Source organism: Lottia gigantea (genome assembly GCF_000327385.1).
Source record: "Lottia gigantea unplaced genomic scaffold LOTGIsca_13, whole genome shotgun sequence".
In the NCBI taxonomy this organism is placed as follows: domain Eukaryota; kingdom Metazoa; phylum Mollusca; class Gastropoda; family Lottiidae; genus Lottia; species Lottia gigantea.
Genome location: NW_008707425.1, coordinates 550188 through 571066, shown reverse-complemented (window position 1 = coordinate 571066; position 20879 = coordinate 550188). Strand labels below are relative to the sequence as shown.

Sequence of the window (20879 nt, the reverse complement as noted above, 5' to 3'; positions counted from 1 at the left end):
GTTTTTAGCTATAGCCGTGCAATTTTGAGGTTCTGTGCTCGAGTCCCTGTTGTCCCAAAAAATGAACGGGCAGAATTTGCCAGAGCAGTTAAATTAGCCTGTAATTCTATTTTCGATTTCCAAATGTCAAGGTATTTCGGTATCTATGAGTATGCGCCGATTTATTTTGAAGTATTTATCTGTATTCTGCTAATTCTATGGGAGTATCCAGAGTTGCTACAACAAAGGCAATAAGGAAGGTAGTTCAAAAGTTCAGATTTAACGACAATTACACACATAGTTTTCTCCCCCAATATTAAAACTGGCAAATCCAGTAAGAATTTGGCAAACAGGGACGATTTCGATATTCACAGGCATGGCATGACACTTGATCTTGATTTGAGCAAATTGCGACTGTGCGAAGGATGTCTTTAAATATCAGGCATACTCATTCAGCGAATCACAATTAAGCTTTAAGATTATGGTTTTATGTAAATATTTCGCAAACTTAAATACACTGAACGAACCCGATCATGTTTTCGAATTCCTTGCCTATTATTATTTATCTATCAATAATATGTCTTATTTTGAGGAATTTGACGTGCATTTTAGATGTTATCGAAGTAGTGGAGCGTGAAAAAACATCTGAATTATATTAACATAATAGCGGAATCCCGCTAAAGCTGAAGGAAAAAAAATCATGTCGTAGGTATGAAACGAATTGATGCGTGATTTTAAGACGCTTATTTTCAGCATACTTAAACTCTATCCTCTCCGTCTAAATATATATTTGCTGATGAACAAGATCTGGAGAACTTACAATGAGATTTTTAATAACAAAACAAAAGCTTATTACATTATTAACACTTCAAAAAGTTTCCTGTGGTTAAGGACAGTCCTTGAAGCTTTCAGTAAGGATCTTGAAAAATCATTTAGGATTTGTACAGTTCTTAGGGAAATAAACAAAGATTTCAACAGGTTATAAGCAATTCTTATTATTATTGTTCACGAGACCAAATCTTTTAAAAGGCATTCTTTTCAATAGAAATCCGGTGTAGAGTGCAAAACCACATTCTATGTTAATGGACCACAAGACACATCGTAGAGCTATTAAGGTTCTATTTTCCCTTCACAAATATCTTGGCATTAAATTTACCAATATAACAATATAGTAATAATATGTTAATCAGGATGTATTATTGTGGCTTTCATAGAGTTTAGTAGGTTTCCTGTTTACTGCACTTAGAAGGTAATAAGACTCAGGGCACTTTTACAGCCTTAAATTGATAGGAAAGGTAATGTTTGGCCAACTACCCGTCACTTAATCATTATTATCATAGGATCGAGGTGCAATCCTGGTATAAATGGAGTAGAAACCCAATTGGAGTCAGATATACATAAAGTCTATCAGAGCGACATAAAAACTCCAATAAGCGTAAATGTTCGTGTCAGAAACTCGATGGACGTGGTAAGGACGATATGAAGTCGACGTTGCCAATGTTGTTATTGTTGAAAGGCCTTTTCATTTCTGTACTGCATTTTGCGTTTAAGAGATTTTACCACGATTGTCTAACGACCTTCTCAATTCCACAGCATTCTCAACACGTTCCACAACAGATCACACGATGTCCGGCGTCTTCCATAAATTCATTTTTTAACTGTCATTTGTATAGGCTATCATTTACATGTCATAAATTTTGTTGGTTTCCTTCTTATCCATTTAGTCTATTACACGCCGTTTGAGCAATAATTACATATAGTTATTACATAAAACATAGCTTACAGGCTGTATCCGGTATATCCATATGATTCTTATTTATTTTCCATTAGGCATGATTGCCGTCTTACAAGAGGATCAAGTCAAGAAATTATATGTCTACTGATTCCTTTTCTTTTTATCATTAAGAAGCAATTTTAATATATATCTTTATTATTAATATCAGTTCCTTGAAACTGTTGCAGGAAGACAGAGTCAAGTATTGTAATTGGAAGAACTTGTGGAATTTGGAGAAAACCATTACTTATTATAACGCACGGATAACGGATAAAAAAAAGACACTTGACAAGGCATTTACCTTGTCATAAATATATGTCTTTGATGAATATAAATAATATTAATATCTTGATAATTTTAATGTTTCGCATTCTTTCATATGGCAAAGGTTTCGCTCCGTTAAGCCTGAGTCCCATTGGGAATTTAGGAATCTGCGATTGTGAAATGTGGACAAGTTTTGCGATGCTTTGTGATAGATAGCGACAAAATTGTAGAAAAAGTGAAAAAATTGTAACCGAGATGATTTTGCAAATATTAATATTAGGCGACAGTTCTGTGATGTTCGCCGATAATCTGCGTAGGATCTGCTGACCATGGTCAAGATTGGTCGGCGACTGTTGCCGATGTATCGAAAATATTCAACATTGCATAGACGACGTTTGACGAAGGTTCGCAGAATGTTCTTAACTATTTGGCGATCATCAGCTATCATTACAGAGACGAGGTCTAAAGTAGGAAAATATCCCCTGATGTTTTAGCGACGTGTGTGTAGGTATATAGGAGGGAGAGGGGTATATTAACTCAAGTTGTGTTTGAGGGGCTCATTTTCTTTCTGGCTGTTGCAGCATCCCCATCTCCCTGGACCTGTTTCATCGGCTTATAGACTACTTTACTCCTCGTACATGCTTTTGCGTGCACTCTAGGCGTCACAACATCGTGAATCCATCTCCACATATTTCAATGCAAACTTTTCCCGCCCTTGCAAAGCTGTCGCGATTCAGTGAGAAGGCTTTGATGCCTATGATCATCGCAGAAGCACTGTAAGCATTCTGCGTATATCATTGCGAAGAATTCAGTTTGATCAAGTGTATACATCTGGGGTTTTCAAACTTGGGTGATTTTCTTTTGGGGGTAGGGGAAGTGAGAGCTTCAGTCAGGGTATTATAGGGAAGGAGGTAATGCAATTGATCATTTATCCTGAAAAGGGTACTTTAAACCCCTGGTATTCATTGTAGTAAATAGGTTATTTTAGAAATATTTACATGTAAAAATTTACAGTGTTTTTCATAATAAAAATTTCACATACAGCCCTTTTAAAAGTAAACGCCATGCAATATTGAATCTTAATGTAAAGTAGCATTTTTTTGAGTAGGTTAAGATTCTCAACGGAGTCGACTGTATAGATTTTCAATAGAATCATCAATATATATTAAAAAGTCCTATTGGTAAAATATACTATGTGGTGTCTCATTTTCTTGATGTTAATGAATTTTTAATACACAGCGGCTATAGAATGTTATTTTATTGGTAATCTTTATCAATTCAACTAATAACATTATATGTCTCAGACAAAACTGGTTAACAGTTTTAAACTGAAAACTACATGAATAAATTGAAAAAGTCAATTAATAGAATTTCAACTATGTCTTTAAATAATGAACAAATCAATTCGAAGACAAAGTAGACAAATTTTGATAGATAGATAGATAGATAAAAGTCCGACTTGACATATTTCTGGCAAACATCACATCGATCAATTGCGACACGAAAGATAGCTTGCCAGGAAAGGTAATATTCGCCCACTATCAGCCGTCAGAAATGATAACAGTCTTTTAGTGGCTTAATGATAAATTTTCAAATGGTCTTTAAAATATTTATCACTCAAGGCAAAACCTTAAACAGTTTATCAAATTTTCATCTAATTCAAACATGAACATTCATCGACATACACACAATGACAATAAATCTGAATTCGTTCATCCAATTATTACCAATTCCGACAAACATCAAATTACTCCTTAATCCGTCATCCGTTTGTCACTAAGCTGAAATCTCATCAATATATACATGCATACCAAGTTTCATCAAGATCGGATAAAAACTGTAGCCTCTATAGTGCCTACAAACCAAATTTGACGTGTTTTTACTATTTTTCAAACGCAATGAAGATGTTTTGCTTAGGGACGTCGTCATGAGTGATGACTATGCCCATCTGTAGCAGTTGCTTTACGACTTACATTTATGTTTTAGTAAAGTTTAAAGCAAGTTGCCATAATAACTTTATATGACATGATATATATACTAAATTGATTTGAGCTCATCTTATACCGCCTTTTAATTGTTTCAGAATCACCATCCTTAGCAGGACGCCTTGCTATGTAAATGGGGACTTTACCTTCGTGTTCTTCTGAGAGGAGTCTTTTGAGTAAGCAAACTCACTGAATTGAAACATCTTAAATATATGAAATGTGAAGTTACATTTATTCTATTATTGAGTGAGCCATCATCCTTCGTTCATTTTTGATTCATGTAAACAACTGCTATGCTTAATAGCCGAAGTCTCAAACCATGTAAAATATGTTTCACATTACAAATAGTTGGAGTGTTTTTCATGTAGTGTAAATTTAACTTGGCTGGACATTAATTCAGATCATGATTAAATCCCATCCATTAATTGCAGTGAGCTACTTGTCTCAATGATGGTACATGGGTTAAACGACTATCCTGATAACTTCGTATCATTATTCTTCATCAAATTACTTGGAGCAGAAAATCGTCCTTTTACTTCATGAGAAAGTTGCAAGCGAGAAGGAATCTGTCCAATTAATGAATCCTATCGATTTCTCGTTAATAAAGGTTATGTTTACACCACCTAGAGACTCCAAGTGGCTCAGTGAGTTAAACGCATGTAAGCTGAATTTAAGATCCAGGCTACAGTTCCAGCATAGATCGGAATCCCCTTGTCAATCTGACATGGAAAAGGCGTCTAGGAAGGAAAACGTTCGGATGGGACAATAAACCGAGGCATCATGTGCTACAGGCTGGACACTTTGAAGATTGCTCAACAGTTGGCAAATGCCTCTGTCCTGGAAAAATTTCCCTCATTGCACGCTGCATGGCGTTTTCGTCTTCATTCACCCAATCAGCTGCCGAAAAAGTAGGACGTAAAACTCCATTTATTTAATTTATTCAATATAAATTTTAAACCCACATGTCGTTAAGATAGTGTTATCTCATTTGCTGTCTTGTTTCTATCAGATGTGTATAAACCGTACAACTCTTAATGAAAATTTTAAAATCAAGCCGGTTTAAAGATTTCATTCCCTTCCTAGAAACAGGATACAGTTCGTTTAATCAAATCAATGGTTAGTGCCAACATTTTCAGGATATTAGTGTCTTATTTCTGACCCCAATAATTGATGGAGTCTGGGTCAAAATTATCCATCATTTGGGGTGTGAATTAAATATTGATAAAGTCCAAATATTGGTTAGTGTTGATACCTTGATTAATGAATGTTATATTCGGTAATTTTATGTCACAGTATTTCACTCGTCTAGCCTTGAGAATGGTGTCTAAGGTAAAATACTTACGTGATAGCTGGTTTAAAAAAAAAGAAAAAAACCAATAATATTTTACAAGGATAAAAATGAAAATTCAAGAGGATCCTTTGCTACAAGTTATAGGGACATATATAGAAATAGTAAGTTCGATTTCGGGGAAGGGAAGGTTTGATTCTCTTAAATGTCTTAAATGTAAGGCCTAGGGTGGAGCAGACACTTTATTTAGAAATTAGGATGAGGGTCTTGATATTGGGTTTTCTTCTGTTCTGATTCTAAATTAGAAAAAATAACTATATAAGTATAGTATCTGTACTAATTGTTTTTAGTTTACTATGAACAATATTATTATTTAAGTTCTTATTTTTGGACATTTCTAGTACTCCTGAAGACCATATTTACACATATTTAAGACCCACATCAACCCTCGAAAGGGCTAACCTGTCCCTGCAAGGATCAAACAAATTTCCCGGATCGACTGGAATAGGAAGGATGTCTTATTCAAGGTCACCAGATTTTCACACGCCGACCGAGATAAGAATTTACAACCACCATTTGTTCGGCGTAAATGATGTCCTTTAAGGTTTTCAATACTCTTACCGAGTTTGCTACAGAACCCGTTACTTACTGACTCATTCATGATTGATATACTTCCTCATGTGGAAAGTTCATTAGCTGCTACCAATATTTTGTCAATAACTTGCTACGGATTTCGTTTTGCGGTTCGGATCGTCAGTACTTGGTTTATTTATACTGATATAGTATCGCCAAGACGCTACGCAGCACAATGGATCATCATAATTATGTGCATCGAACCAATTGTACACTTTAAGTGATGGTGAGTTTTTTATACATTGATGCAGTATTTTTGTTAATATATACAGCAGCAGTTAGATATTGTTCAATCCGAATTCTAAAGATGGTCGAGGCTAAAATGAAATGACCTTTTAACATTAGTACTTCTTGGTATACCAATTTCTTATAACAGAGCCATAAAGAGGTATTAATTTGAAAACTGTTAACACCCCATTTATTACTTAGAACTGTTATATGTCGATTGGTCAGTAAAGACAGTAATTAACAAATTCTCATTACAATTAACAACATTTTCTTGATCGCTTCAACCTTTTATAACACATTTATCTTTTTTTTAAAATTATTTTCCCCCAAAAATTGTAACAAACAGATGTCCGTAACGGATGAACAATACTTTGTTCTTTCAACGTATATATTAGTTTCAGCAACTTCTGTATTTTGATTCTTTCCACGAGTTCTCATCATTACCCCTTACTTATATGAACAAAAGTTTCTTTTTTTTTTACTTCGGCCTAAATCTCATGTTGGAAATTATATACCTCACTGAGGGTTGGTGCGATTTAACAATTCTTTTACACAAAAATATTGAACATTTAATTTCCGGCCGTTAGCGAACCCAAATTTACATTTATTGTATATTAATAATAACTCGAAGGTTAAAACTGTAATAACCTCTTATTTGTTAGAATGGTAGAAGGCTGATATTAGGAAACATGTGACAAATATGAATTTACTTTACCTTTACTGGCGTATACGTTTTTTAAATGTATAGGCGGAATCACTTTTTACAGACTTAACCACTGAATAAGGGTATCCGAGGCTAGCATTAGAGTGATTTGTCTCTCCCTTAAAGTTCATTCCCAGGACCAAAAGTCTTACAGTAATGCAGAGACAGAGAAAGCGGAGAGTAAAGCAGGACAATAATAATGGGGAAGTTATCACAAAAAAAGGAAAAAGAGAAACAGCGGATGTGAGGAAGTACACAGAAAAAAAGTCAGTGAGTAAGTTAGACAGTGTCAAACCTATATTCATTACCCGTACTGATATCATCTTTAACACCTGCATCATCCTCATCAAAACTGTCTTCAACTGTATAGCGGAACCTTCCTCATCAGTAGCAAGTGTAATTGGACCATCCCCAGACATTAGCACAATTAGAGAAAAAAGACACCAGAACGAAATAATCAGGCAAACAATCATTTAGTTAAAGTACTGAGCGTTGTCTGTTTGTAATCATTCATAGCCTGCGAAAGGAAATAATATTATTACAAAATTGGTATGGCGTCCTTACAGTAGGGCATTGGTATTTAAACAGCCGACTAAAGCAAATGGTGGAAGACACATGCTCGGTTAGAAAAAATTGATTGTAACGTGATAAGGGTTCAGATGGTAAAAAAGTATACAAAACCAAACATTATTCACATTGGACAATTAAAGATCTCTTTCCTTTAATAAATGAACAGTCATGTTCTGTTTAAAATGGAACTAATTCATTATCATTTGGAATTTTATGAAAAGTGATACGTCATGACCTCAAACACATCAAGGAAACATTTGAAGGAAATTCCTGATCATGCTTTTCTGTGAAATTCGACGTATTGACGAAGAAGGAATGTATTTGCTGTCCCGGGGAAGAAGTTACAAAAAGACTATTTAGTTTTATTTCATTGGTTATTGAAATACAGTTTTTGAAATGGTGCCCAGGAGAAAGAAACCTGATAAAATGTATCTTGTTTCAGAAAAAGATGCTGATACAGAAATAGAAAGACAGATAAAAAGAAGTATCGACGACATAACCACAATTTTACACGTTCTTATTTTGGATACCAGAGTTGTGTATTATACACAGCAATGGTATTGTTTATTGATGGTGATATTTTTGTTTTGTTGTGGTTAGTGAACAGCTGGTTCGTTAAAGTTTTTAGTCTTATCTGGGAACGAAATTCGTATCATTTGCATGAACAAAACAAAACAATTTTAAATGTTAAACATTATTGAGAGGGTTGTTGCAACAAACAATTTGTATTTGCTTCCAAGAGAACCACACGATTGAACGAATCCCACCATGCGAAGATTCAGTAGATAACTCAGATGGTAAGGTATAAACCTGTGGTTGAACGAAAGAAAGTAAGAAACAAATATATTTTACATTTTTGATCTTTCCTGGATTATGTATAATCATTTTAAAGCTGGTTCGACTAGAATTATGAGTGAATTATTCAATATCTTCGTACTTTCACTCGCCGACCGAGATTAAAATCCACCGTTTGTTCGAGGTTGAGATAGAGGGGCAATTTTCTGATAAACGATGTTGAACAATGTAATGTTCATTGGTAAAAATGATATTAAAATTGTAAATGTCGACTTGAGCACTGAAGTAAAAGGAATTCTACAACTTCGTCTCATTTAATGCTAAATATCATATGATAATGTTAAAATACTGTTACATAAATTAACTTCACTTGGTATTTTCATGAATTTAATTAAGTTTTTTTTTCTTATTGATTTAACATTCTCAAGAGTAAGTCTCTTTATTACTAATATTCAGTTTACTCATGGCAAGTTAAGCCAACCTAATAGTTTGGAATTAGTTTATAATAAGGCCTCTTGTAAATCATGTAAAAAAAAAACCCATAAATTTTCACGCAATAATTTCTCTTTTGATTTCATATGGTTTCTAGCCCATGAGTCATATTTAAATTAAGAACAAATATTTAAAAATCCAAAATACTACCGTAAGGCATTTAATTACTTTGCAAATTATATGTTTTTGATATTTGATATTTGATATTGATATTTTGATATAACAAGGTTACAAATAACTTTATAAATTCAATATATTTGATATTGTGTAAATACGTTCTGAATAGTTTTAAGAATCACTGCAATAATATGCTTAATTTACGAATTGTTTAATGAAATGCTTTACAAACAAAATAAGCACTTTTATCTGTGTTGTATGCCGATCATCCACTTTTTGCAAACTGTTATCCCCCTATCTGCTACCTCTAAGAATTTTTGAGGATACCCTTTTTTGAAAAAAGTTTACCCGAAGAATTCTTCCAGAAGATCATAGAAGAACCCCTCTACATTCGCATATAGTTGACAAAATTGGTTTAGATTTCGGGGAAAGGAGGGTTTGATTCTCTCAAATGTACAAGCCTAGGGTGGAGCAGACACCTTATTTAGAAATTGGATTGAGGGTCTTGATATTGGGTTTTCTTCTGTTCTGATTTTGATCTGGGCGAGAAGTATAGTATCTGTTTTTATTTTACTATGAACAATATTATCATGTTCTTATTTTTTGAATATGCAACTATCATTTTCTGCTTATAGACATGGGGGGATTTCTCTTGAAGGCTCTTATAGTGGGCATGAACTAGCTTGCTCGATTGCTGGTTGTATTGAACGGAACAAAAAGGGTGCTATGCCTTCATTCTGGTGAATATTTAGTCCTATAGGTCTTGCTGTATTCAATGTCTCAATCAAATGGGCCTCCCTGAATTTGGTAGTTTCATCTTCGGACAAGTCAATTTCTATACGCTCATTTCGGATTAGGGTGAGATCGTCTATTAAATGGTCGTCGAGGTTGAAATGATTAGAAACAGGCTTATTGTCGCATTAAAGCGAGTTCGTAAATTATTCTTAGTTTCTCCTACTATTGTTTGGGGCATTTCTTATATGAAATTAAATCTATTACATTCGAATGTTCACATGTTAGATGTTCCTGGATCGGGTACCTTTTATTCGTAGAGTTGCTTACAAAATAATGCGTTTCTGATATAAAGGGACATGGTTTGCATTTACTGGACAAACATGGAGCACTCCTTAAACCTGGAGGTACTTCGCCTTCGGCATAAAGCCTGTTTTTAGCTGCTATTTCTGCTAAAGTGGAATATTTTATGTTTCGTAAAAATCGTTTAGAGTACACACGCTCTTTCAGTTTTGAGAAGACAATCGTACAGACTTGGTTGAAATTAGAAGATCTTATACAAATTCGGTGAAATCGTAAAACTTGTGACTTAATTATACCGGAAAAGGTATGGGCAGAATGTCCAGTTCTTATTTTGGACACAGCAATTATTGGCATCAAATGTAAAGTTTTTACAGTCACGATATAATGGTTCTTGCATAGCCCTAAAATCTTCGGCGTTTCGAGCACAATGCCAACCGGTTTTCTGTTTACCCTCCTAAAAGGAAGGACGTTTGGTGAAACAACAAGATTTTACTCCAGAAAATCTTCGTAACACGATAATCTTTTGCATGTCACTGGAGAAGAAGCTACCATTATCATGCCCCTTATCGACATCTTCGCGATACTTATCTCGACTAGTTGTGGCTCTAAATAAGAAGAACAGCGTGGCACACACTACATCGTGCTACTGCTGTAGGATCATCATGAATGTGTTGACTGAAGAGGATACAGAGTTGACATTCGTCTCCGAACTTAGCAAAGCTAATCTTCATTGTTGACAAACTTTCGATGGGTCTCATATTAGGCAATTGCTGGATTCATCCATTTCATAGGTGATAAATAATTAATACGAAGGGCATGTTCGCGTCTGTAATGGCTGATGGCAGGATGGAAGGAGATGTGTAATGAGGCTTTTGGATATCATCACACATTTTTCTAGTGCAGGAGTATGTTTCCCACTCTTATCTTGAGGTGGTAAAAGATCGTTGAAGACAGCAGATGACAATGCAACAGTAAGGATCTTATCAGAGCTGTAGAAAAAAATGCTTACTCATAAACTGGACTTGTGCATTGTAATCATAAAACTAATATGAACGTTCACATTCTTCTGAAGTGCCACTTCTTTAACGCTTATAAAGAAAAGGCTTGACATTTGCATGAATAAAGATCCGCCGCTGATGATAAACCCCACAATTAACCACGAATTTCTTTAAGTCTTTCTTCCGAAATCGGTTTTATATTCTTCCGTCTGCATTTACAGGGTTTAAGTAATGGATGTTTTATAGCTGATTTATAAAGACCACATAATTACTAAATATTGGCCTTACTAACATTAACTATTGCCCTTTCTAATCTTTTAACTTACACTGGTCTCACTGGACAATGGCTGAACTGTTTTTAGTATAGTCAGTCCAGTGAGTTGCTGGTAAGTTTTCATCACTTTAGAACTCTGTAGTCTCACTTGGACCTTGGATACCAAACAGAGTCGTTTCTTTTCAATCTTTTGAACATAATATATATCTGTTTGGAGCCTCAATTTCTCTACCAAATTCTACCATCTTTAAAACAACTTTTCTTCAGGTATGCGTGTTTGGGTTATTATCTAGGGTAATTTGTAGTATTTGGGTAACTATATTTTTGATGGAAAGAAGAGTGGTTGTAGTAATGTTCTAGCTATTTATAGCATCTGGCAGCCATGTTTAATATTTCTGTTTCACCATTTAAGACACCATTTTACTTTTTATAATAATAATCCTTTATTTACAGGATTTCTACAGTTGTAGAAAATAATATAAGTTAAGAGAATAGCAGTTGTTAGATAAACCCCCCACCTTTGGGGTTTACATTTTTACATATATTTTCTCTGCATATATCATCCTTATTAATTTATCATAAGGTTCTATATTTAATTATGTGTATATTATTATTTAGCTTACTGTGATAATAATATTCGGTGTTTTATGTTTTAATTGTATTATATTTGTTTTTAATTGTGTATATTATTATTACAGAGTGTTTGTTGATGATGTAATAAAGTTTATAAGATTCAGAGATAATTTTTTTCTGAGCCAACCCCCAGCGAGTTATCCTTACAGAAGGATAATTCTAAAAATTGTCGTTTTGTATGCAGTGAGTCAAGCGGATGTTGATAAAATGTAGTGGTCTACTTTCAGTTTGGCTAGCTCATGATTTTCATGGTCATCATCTTTAGTTTTCGTCCAGAAACTAAACATTAGCCAGGCTTTCATGTGACATATTGGAAAGTTTTCAACGAGATTTCTTAGAAAGTTATAGAAGGTTGAATTTCGTGATTTAACATGGAAACAGATTGCAAATGAATTACCGGAGGTGTCCTGTCTTCATTAATTTCATATAACGTCAGGTTTTCTGTGCTGAGTTACTTCCCTTGATTTTACATCAGATATTGTGTGTCATCATACAAACTTGCACTATAATTTTGCATTTCTGTGTTAAAAGCACAAGATCACATAAATCCACAACCCCTTTTGATTACAAAATTTTTGTCATTGTCTCAGAACTAAACGCTTTGAAATATGACTATGTATGAGAAGTACATAGATGATTTGTACAGACACTTCGCGTGTTCCGTACTATTTATGTTACTATTAATAGACATGACCTATTCTGGACTTCTGTATCGGTGAAGGACGGGTATGTTGAATAATTTCGATATTCTTTCACATTTTTATAGGCCTACAAAACCACGAGGTCTACTGTTGCGTAATTAATATCAAAGTTAGACTCTTTAACAGCGTTCAGTTGATTGTTCTAATGTAAACTCGCATTAGGCCTACTCGAGGGTCTCTTCCTTGATCGATGTATGAAAACATCGCATTTAATGAGTACGGAGGCCCATCACTACCAGTGTATATAAAATTTAACATCATACCGTTATTTCGTCTGCCCTCGTATTTCAAATTCATTACTGAGTTCCATTGAAAATTATCTTCTGTACAATAAGCATAGTAAAGATTTTGGGTTAATATACAGAACCAACTAAGAATCGTCGGATTATAAACATCATTTGCTTCACACAAAAAATTGAGATGCAGGGTATTAAGCATGTTAAGCCCAGGTTGGCGAATTTGTGAAGATGCGTCTAACTCATAAATTTGTTAACACAACAATTCAAACTTTTCTCTTCGTAAATCTTTTCCCAGTGAGGTATCTTTGAAAACGGTTCATGACTGTTATGTACGATAGATGCGTGACGGAAACCATAGGTAATGGTGATCGGACACACTATGAATACAGAATAAATAATCCTTTCCAAAGCCATATACTTGGCCCTTACATGATTTTTGCGTCACCATGTGACGTCAAACATGTTCCAGGAAATGACGTCTTTTCACTAAGGAAAGCATAATTTGTGTGTGGCGGCCTTATGTTATCCAGTAAAGCTGCCGAATTAGCATATTTATTTATTAAACAGGAACTAATATAGCCTACCGAAGGAAAACGTATATGATTTGAATTTTCAGGATTTTATCCTTTTAAGGATTGCTACTTGGATATATAAAGATTGTGGTTTGGATAGGACAAAAAGCATTTATAAGGGACCTACAGGTCTTTTCTTAGTCTTATGGGTTTTGTTATGTTACGTTTGTATTTTAAGCAATTATGGAATTGAATTGGATTATTTCAACAAACGGTTAAAATCGTCTGTAATAATGTCAAACGATGGTGATAATAGTAACCCTTCAGAAGTACCCAATCCACCACCAGTTCCAGATGCTTCTAAATTTTCCTTCATCAAATTTAGTCAAAACCCAAAAGGTAATTTTCACATTAGCCTATTGATTTCACCATTAGGCCCTACATGAATATTGCAGTCAAGTATATTTGCTATTGGTAAGGCGTCTTCAACATAAATATGTATTTGCCTATTGACAATTGCATGAACATATTCCATATGGTCATTTTCTTACTTTAAATAGGCCTATCGCAATGCACAGAAGGTTTATTAGGTTTTGGATTTGGATTTCTGGGAAGATTTGGTTTGTTTCTCCAAAATGTAAAATCTTTGGAAGGAGTATTTAGAAATTTGGATAGGTGGTCTCAAAATTTGAATTTCATTTTGGAAGTTATACGCACGAAAAAGTGATACTATTTTAGGGGAAATTTTGTGAATGTTAATACTATTTCATATTGCGATATTTTTATATCGATTTACAGAAGAATTTATTCAAATGTTTCAGGAAAACGATACTTGAAGGAACTTCAGTTCAAGCTTGTTGGTGCCATCGAGTCGAACAATGCCGTTGAAGTTGCAAAACTCGTCCATAAAGGGGTTGACGTTAACTGTATCATCCTGATTCATAAAACACCCTTAATATATGCAATTGAACGCCGATCTCTGAACCCAGAAATACCCGTGATGTTATTATATGCCGGAGCGGATGTGGAGCATCCAGAAGTAGTAGCAAGAAGCCGGAGGCCAATCCATGTTGCCGTTATGACTGGATCTTTGACATTGGTTAAACATTTATTGCGATTTCATGCTCGAATTGATGGTCTTGATGGGTCAAATATGACAGCACTACATTACGCCTCTTATTATGGCTTTCAAGACATAACATCTGAATTACTAGCTCGTGACCCCAAACACTTGATTCATATTGGTGATATTACTGGAAGAACGGCTATACATCGAGCTATCGAAAGCAAACATTACGGCTTGGCAGAATTGCTTTACCAAAATGGAGCTGATATTAATATGCCCGATATCAATGGTTGGACACCATTATTCCAAAGTATTATCTTCAACGATACAAGTAGCGTGAAATATTTACTCAATCGTAATGCTCAAGTGAACATTAGAGACAAGAATGGCAACACGCCTTTACATGCCGCATGCAACCCTTTGGGAAAGGAATACATAAGAATTGTGTCCAGTACTTCTATGGATTACTATAAACGAACGCGTCGTATACCAACACCAGAATTACAGTCCTTATTTATTTTAGAACAGATCGGGTGCCGTAAAACTGTACAGATTTTAGTTAATGCAGGCGCTGATGTATCAGCTTTAAATGAAGCAGGCGCTAATCCAGTCCACAGCGCTAAAGTTCCCGAGATTGTGATATACCTTTTGGCCTGTGGAACCAGGTTACATCCAGAGGCTCTAACTTGCCTATCCCAAGCAGGAGAAACTGAATTTGTGGAAATAGTTAGTTCCTCCAGTGCATTTTCAGAGCAAAATAGGCTGATGCGACAGTGTCGAAACGTCATCAGAAAACAACTTGCTTACTCTAGAAATATCAAGAAAGCTGTGACCAAATTACCTCTTCCCGAGAAATTCAAAGATTACGTCAATCTGAAAGATTATGATATTTAATAAATGCATTTAAAACCTTACTTGTCTTTCAATCTTTAAATACTATCGATCCTTTGATCCTTAAATCGTATTTATTTGAGTTTGTAAACATTTTTATTCTTAAATTCAATAGTATCTGCCGGGCAAGATAACTTCCATGAACTATAGCCACTTTCGATGTTACTACGACGAAGTTATTGGTATTGGTAAAATATACAACGAGCACGCCATCTGAAAATCTGAATGCACCGCAGCCTGACATTGTGTCTATTTTCAGAAATCAGAATATAACATCGCAACTTAAACTTATGCTTCTGTGGTCCATCGGTCAGTCCTGTTACTGGCGCATCAAGGAAAGCTCATGCATGCGTAATTGCGGCATTTATTCATGCTCCGAAGACCTAGGAACTAGTAAAAAAAATGAAATATTTATGACCAAATTTAAAAACTTTACCATTTCAAATTACCTTATCGTACGATGTGATAACTATTTTTGGTCTTATATTCTTGTAATTATGGTGACAAGCCAAACTTGTTCTTGACTTTTTTCTGGATGCCCTGACATTTTTGTGTCATTTGACAGTTTCAAGTTAATAAAAGATCGATCGGAGAAAATAACATGAATTTCTAGCATTTGATATTGTCATGCCTTTTGATTCCATTGTTCTTTATCGACTGAACATCGATTTTAATCAGTTTTAATTGAACAAGAATTGATTCATTGAAATCATACACAGACATTAGAATTTTCATTAATTAATTGCTTTGATGTGACTGATCATGATCTATCGAATATCTCAGATCAAACCTGAAAATTATTTTAAATATTAATAATTGGAATAATAAGTAAAATTGAAGTGTTGATATGATTTATAAGCAGGATAATAGCGTTATATATTTATTGAATGTGACTCGAATTTACTATCATTTTAAATTGTGCTCCATTATTTTGTTTTTTTTGGAGGGGGTGGGGCGGGGGGTGATGGATTTTTCTCTTTTTGAATTTCTGATTCTGTGAACTACGAGGGTTGGCTGAAAAATTCTTAAAATATGTCAATCGGATTGTTTCAAACAACTGCCACCAACAAGTACGATCATTTAATGAATAATAGACATAAGAACAACTACTATAGTGTTATTATTGGACACTGGACAATGGACAAAACTGACCATAAGACAGTCATCAAGAACATGCAACTGAGAGGGCTCAACCCAACTAATTTTTTTATAACCAATTTTGACTTAGACAAACATTGTAATCATAAAATGATGATGGAGGTCGAATTGATTCCATTCGAAAATTAGTGCTATATCAGTTGTACACCTTAAACCTTCAACCATTTTCCGGATTTTTCAACCCGGATTCCCTGTCAGAGGGGCTGACATGAAACCTTCTAATCTTTTGGGTGGGACCAAAAACCCATGTGCTACAGACTGTGCACTTGAAGATCTCTCGACAGTTCGTCGTCACGGCGTTGTCCGTCTTCATTAGCCCAATTAAGTGTTAAAGAGGAGAACGTAAAACTCCATTCATTTAATTACCATAATTTGACGTAGAAGAATCTCATACTTGTTTTCATGTTTTATTGCCAAAAATCTGCCCACTATCAACTTCATTATTTATTGCGAACATACGTGATATACTACTGTTATATCCTATAGTTATACATGATAATAATTGCATGCCACAACTGGGTAATAAACTTTCAGCTTGGATGAAAAATAATATTTAGTCAAGAAAAATGATGTATCTTCAATAAATAATTCTAGAAGCTGTCAATCTAGCTTAAGAATTAACTGACAATAAATGTTCCTTATTTTTATTCCAGTAGACATTGTAGCATCATGTCAAAGAGGTATGATAATTGTCTTCAGAATTACCCGGTAGCTACTGAGTTTTAAGTATGGTAAAGGTAAATAAGCATACGTTTTGGATCAAAACTTGGTATACACATGTGTATTGGTGAAACTTAGTATGCTCACGTGTTTTGAAGAAACTTAGTATGTTCATGTGTATTGATGAAACATGGTATGGTCACGGTTTTTTAGAAACTTGGTTGGCTCATGTGTTTTGGTGAAACTTACTATGCTCATGTGTTTTGATGAAACTTGGCATATTCATTCATGTGCATTGATAAAACTTGGTATGTTCGCGTGTTTTGAAGAAACTTGGTTTGCTCAGCTGGTGTATTGATGAATCTTGGTATGCTCATGTGTATTGATGAAACTTGGTATGCTCACGTGATTTGAAGAAACTTGGTTTGCTCGTGTGTATTGATGAATTTTAGTATGCTCATGTGTATTGATGAAACTTGGTATGCTCACGTGTTTTATTTTTAGAAACCTAGTATGCTCATCTGTTTTGATGAAACTTGGTATACACATGTGTATTGATGAAACTTAGTATGCTCATGTGTATTGATGAAACTTGGTATGCTCACGTGTTTTTTTAGAAACTTGGTATACTCACGTGTTTTTTTTAGAAACTTGGTATGCTCATGTGTTTTTTTTTAAACTTGGTATGCTCACGTGTTTTTTTTTAGAAACTTAGTACGCTCACGTGTATTGATGAAACATGGTATGCTCACGTCTTTTGAAGAAACTTAGTATGCTCATGTGTTTGGATGGAACTTGGTATGCTCATTAGTATTGATGAAACTTGGTATGCCCATTAGTATTGATGAAACTTGGTATGATCATTAGTATTGATGAAACTTGGTATGCTCATGGGTTTTGAGCGTATCCGACATTTGATGCTCATTTTCTGAGGAACAGCTTTTGAGATATAGCCTTAAATATTGATGACACTTTTTTTTTGTATTAAAATGTCTCGGATCATCTGTACTTTTGAAATTTTGAAAAATTCGGATTTGATTTCTTTCTATAAATACTTCACTGAGAAGATATATTTGGATGTTGGATAATTGAAATGAATAAGATTTGAAAATTGCTGCTGTGTGTGTACATGCTTCTGAGGCATCAATCATTTAAGACCCAGCTACTTCGGTCAACAAAAAGAATTTAAAAACTAGATAATTATTACAAGCATTATGAAAATACTAATAAAAGATTGTAGGAACATGCTTAGATAGACACCCAAATGCACAATTCTAAATATGTGGCTTGGAATTATTTTAAGCCATTGTCCCATTTATGGGACACCCCAATAATCGTAATCAAGCAACTAATATAAGATGTAGAATTTAATATCATCACAATAAAACATTAGTGGACACACTATCTCTTTGGAGTGACCTAAGTGTTATAGTCTAAAGTTCATATTTCGCAGAGTTATCTCCCTTGAATTTGACCTTGCCTTGAAAATGTCAACAAACACATCAAGTAGAAAAAGGTTTGTATTCTTTGTATTTATAATTGTTTTTTATGTAAATTGCACATACATGTCGAAAAAAAAGTTATATGAGAGTGTTTTAAACAATAGTTCTATTAATTACAATGAAAATTGCGAAAATCCCTGGTAAATAACGAAACGTCCCAGTAGTGGGACAACGGCCACAATTGGCAACGCGTTCTCGCATGCTTGATTCGTTGGCATTTTGTATGGTATTTAATATTATTATATTAAAATTTTAGGGTTTTCAACGTCCATGAGGCCATTTCCTTAATTAATATATATCAGGCAGCCGATATCTTTTTGCAGCCTCCGGGTGAAGGTCACTTTCAGACGAGGATAGTGGTGACGAGGACAATGGTGCTGGAATCAACAATCTATCTAAACAGCAACTTCTCGCCCAAGCAGATGTCGTCGTTCAGCTTATGTCTGGTGAAGAAGTCTCATTAAGCGCAGTTGACGATGATACGCCCAATCATGTACATGTACCGGTAAGTAGTCAATAGAGTTATGTCATGGGCCAAATGATACCACGTCCACATTGAATACGAATTCAAAGCAAATATCCTGATTGTCTTTCCGGAAAACGCACCATGTTGTCGTGTTCCAACAGTCTCTGTTCACACAACTCTTCTAACAGATCTCGATGAGTATTAAAATCCCACACAATGCGACCTAAAGTTACTGGTTTGGGAAAACACTATTGCCCTCGTACCAAACATATTATATCACTTTCCGGTGCTATGCTTATAATTTTTAAACCTACTAGTCTTACAATAATTTAATTTCAGAATCTCGATGAAGGACCACCATCACAATGGAGAAAAAGGGACATTCAACAGAATTTGACAACTCAACGAATCTGGGACCAAGCTCCACCTGAATTCCTATCAGCATCTGTTTCTCCAACAACTATTTTTGAATGGTTTTTAGATGACCAAGTTGTTGAATTGCTTGTAAATGAAACAAACAAGTATGCTAAGGAGAAAAGCGATCACCATTTCAAAACATCATACGATGAAATTCATCTGTTTATTGCAATTTTGTATATTTCTGGGTATGCTCCATTACCACGTCGCAATATGTACTGGGAGCTTAAAGCTGATGTGCAAAATGAGGCTGTATCAGAAGCAATGTCCAGAAACCGGTTCAATAATATCATGAAATATCTACATCTTGCCGATAATAATAATTTAAAACAGAACGATAAGTTTGCCAAAGTTAGACCGCTCATTGATCTTGTTAATGAAAGATGTGTCAAATATTACCCCCTGAAGCAGCACATGTCAATAGATGAGAGCATGATATCTTATTTTGGCAGACATGGAGCCAAGCAATGCATTCGAAACAAACCAATTCGTTTTGGCTATAAATCTTGGGTTCTATCCACTACTGATGGTTACATGATTCAATTAGATCCCTACCAGGGCGCAAGTGCAGGCTATGACAAAACAAATGGGTTGGGTTATTCCGTAGTCACTAATCTCCTGAGTTGTTTGCCAAATGGCTTGCCAAGTTACATTTGATAACTTCTTTACAACCGTAAAGTTATTGTCTGATTTGGCTGATGCTGGAATAGGTGCTACTGGTACCATACGATCTAATCGTCTTCAAAAGTGTCCTATTACACCTACCCAAGATCTTGGAAAACAACGTAGGGGAAGTTTTGACTACAGGTACGACGACAAAAATGGTGTTTTATTGGTCAACTGGAACGATAATAATGTTGTAACCTTGGCATCAAATACCGACCATGTCTTTCCAACAGAAAAAGCTAGGCGTTTTTGTGCTAAAGAAAAAGCTCACATTCTTGTTGATCAGCCCGCGCTTGTCAAAGTTTACAACAATACCATGGGTGGAGTTGACCGAATGGACATGAGAACTAAAAAGTGGTGGTGGCCACTATTTGCATTCCTTTTAGATACCATGGCCCAAAATGCTTGGCTTCTGTACCGAAAATGTCATAATATAGATCAATTGAAATTCAAGAGAGAAATCGTTGATGTATATTTAAGGAGATAAACAGCAGCTCGCCATATTGGTCGACCACCTTCAACACATGCTAGGCGATGTGACAAAAAGGTTCCCCTTGATGTGAGGACAGACGGCCGCAACCACTACATCGCTTCTGGTGGTACTCAGAGAAGATGTGCAGAATGTGGAAAAAAGACCATGATGATGTGTGGAAAATGCAACGTTCCCATTCATTTACATTTTTAAGCTTTGCATCGACAAGGAAACTGAACTGAACATACTGATTCATGACTTTCAGAAAACATGAATGATAATACTAAAATATTTTGATGAATTTTGATGAAAATGATGTAATATTATAATGGAATTAAATATTATTAAAGTTGATTAATAA

At 34.9% G+C, this 20879-nt stretch overlaps 1 protein-coding gene across 1 annotated transcript; it reads left to right on the top strand.

Moving 5' to 3' along the window:
• Positions 1-14073: 14073 nt before the first annotated feature.
• LOTGIDRAFT_96116 (hypothetical protein) lies at positions 14074-14703 on the top strand (the record flags this gene model as incomplete). Its single annotated transcript, XM_009048877.1, has 1 exon — positions 14074-14703. A coding segment is annotated over one exon (630 nt), but the record flags the coding sequence as incomplete, so codon positions are not given.
• Positions 14704-20879: the final 6176 nt, after the last annotated feature.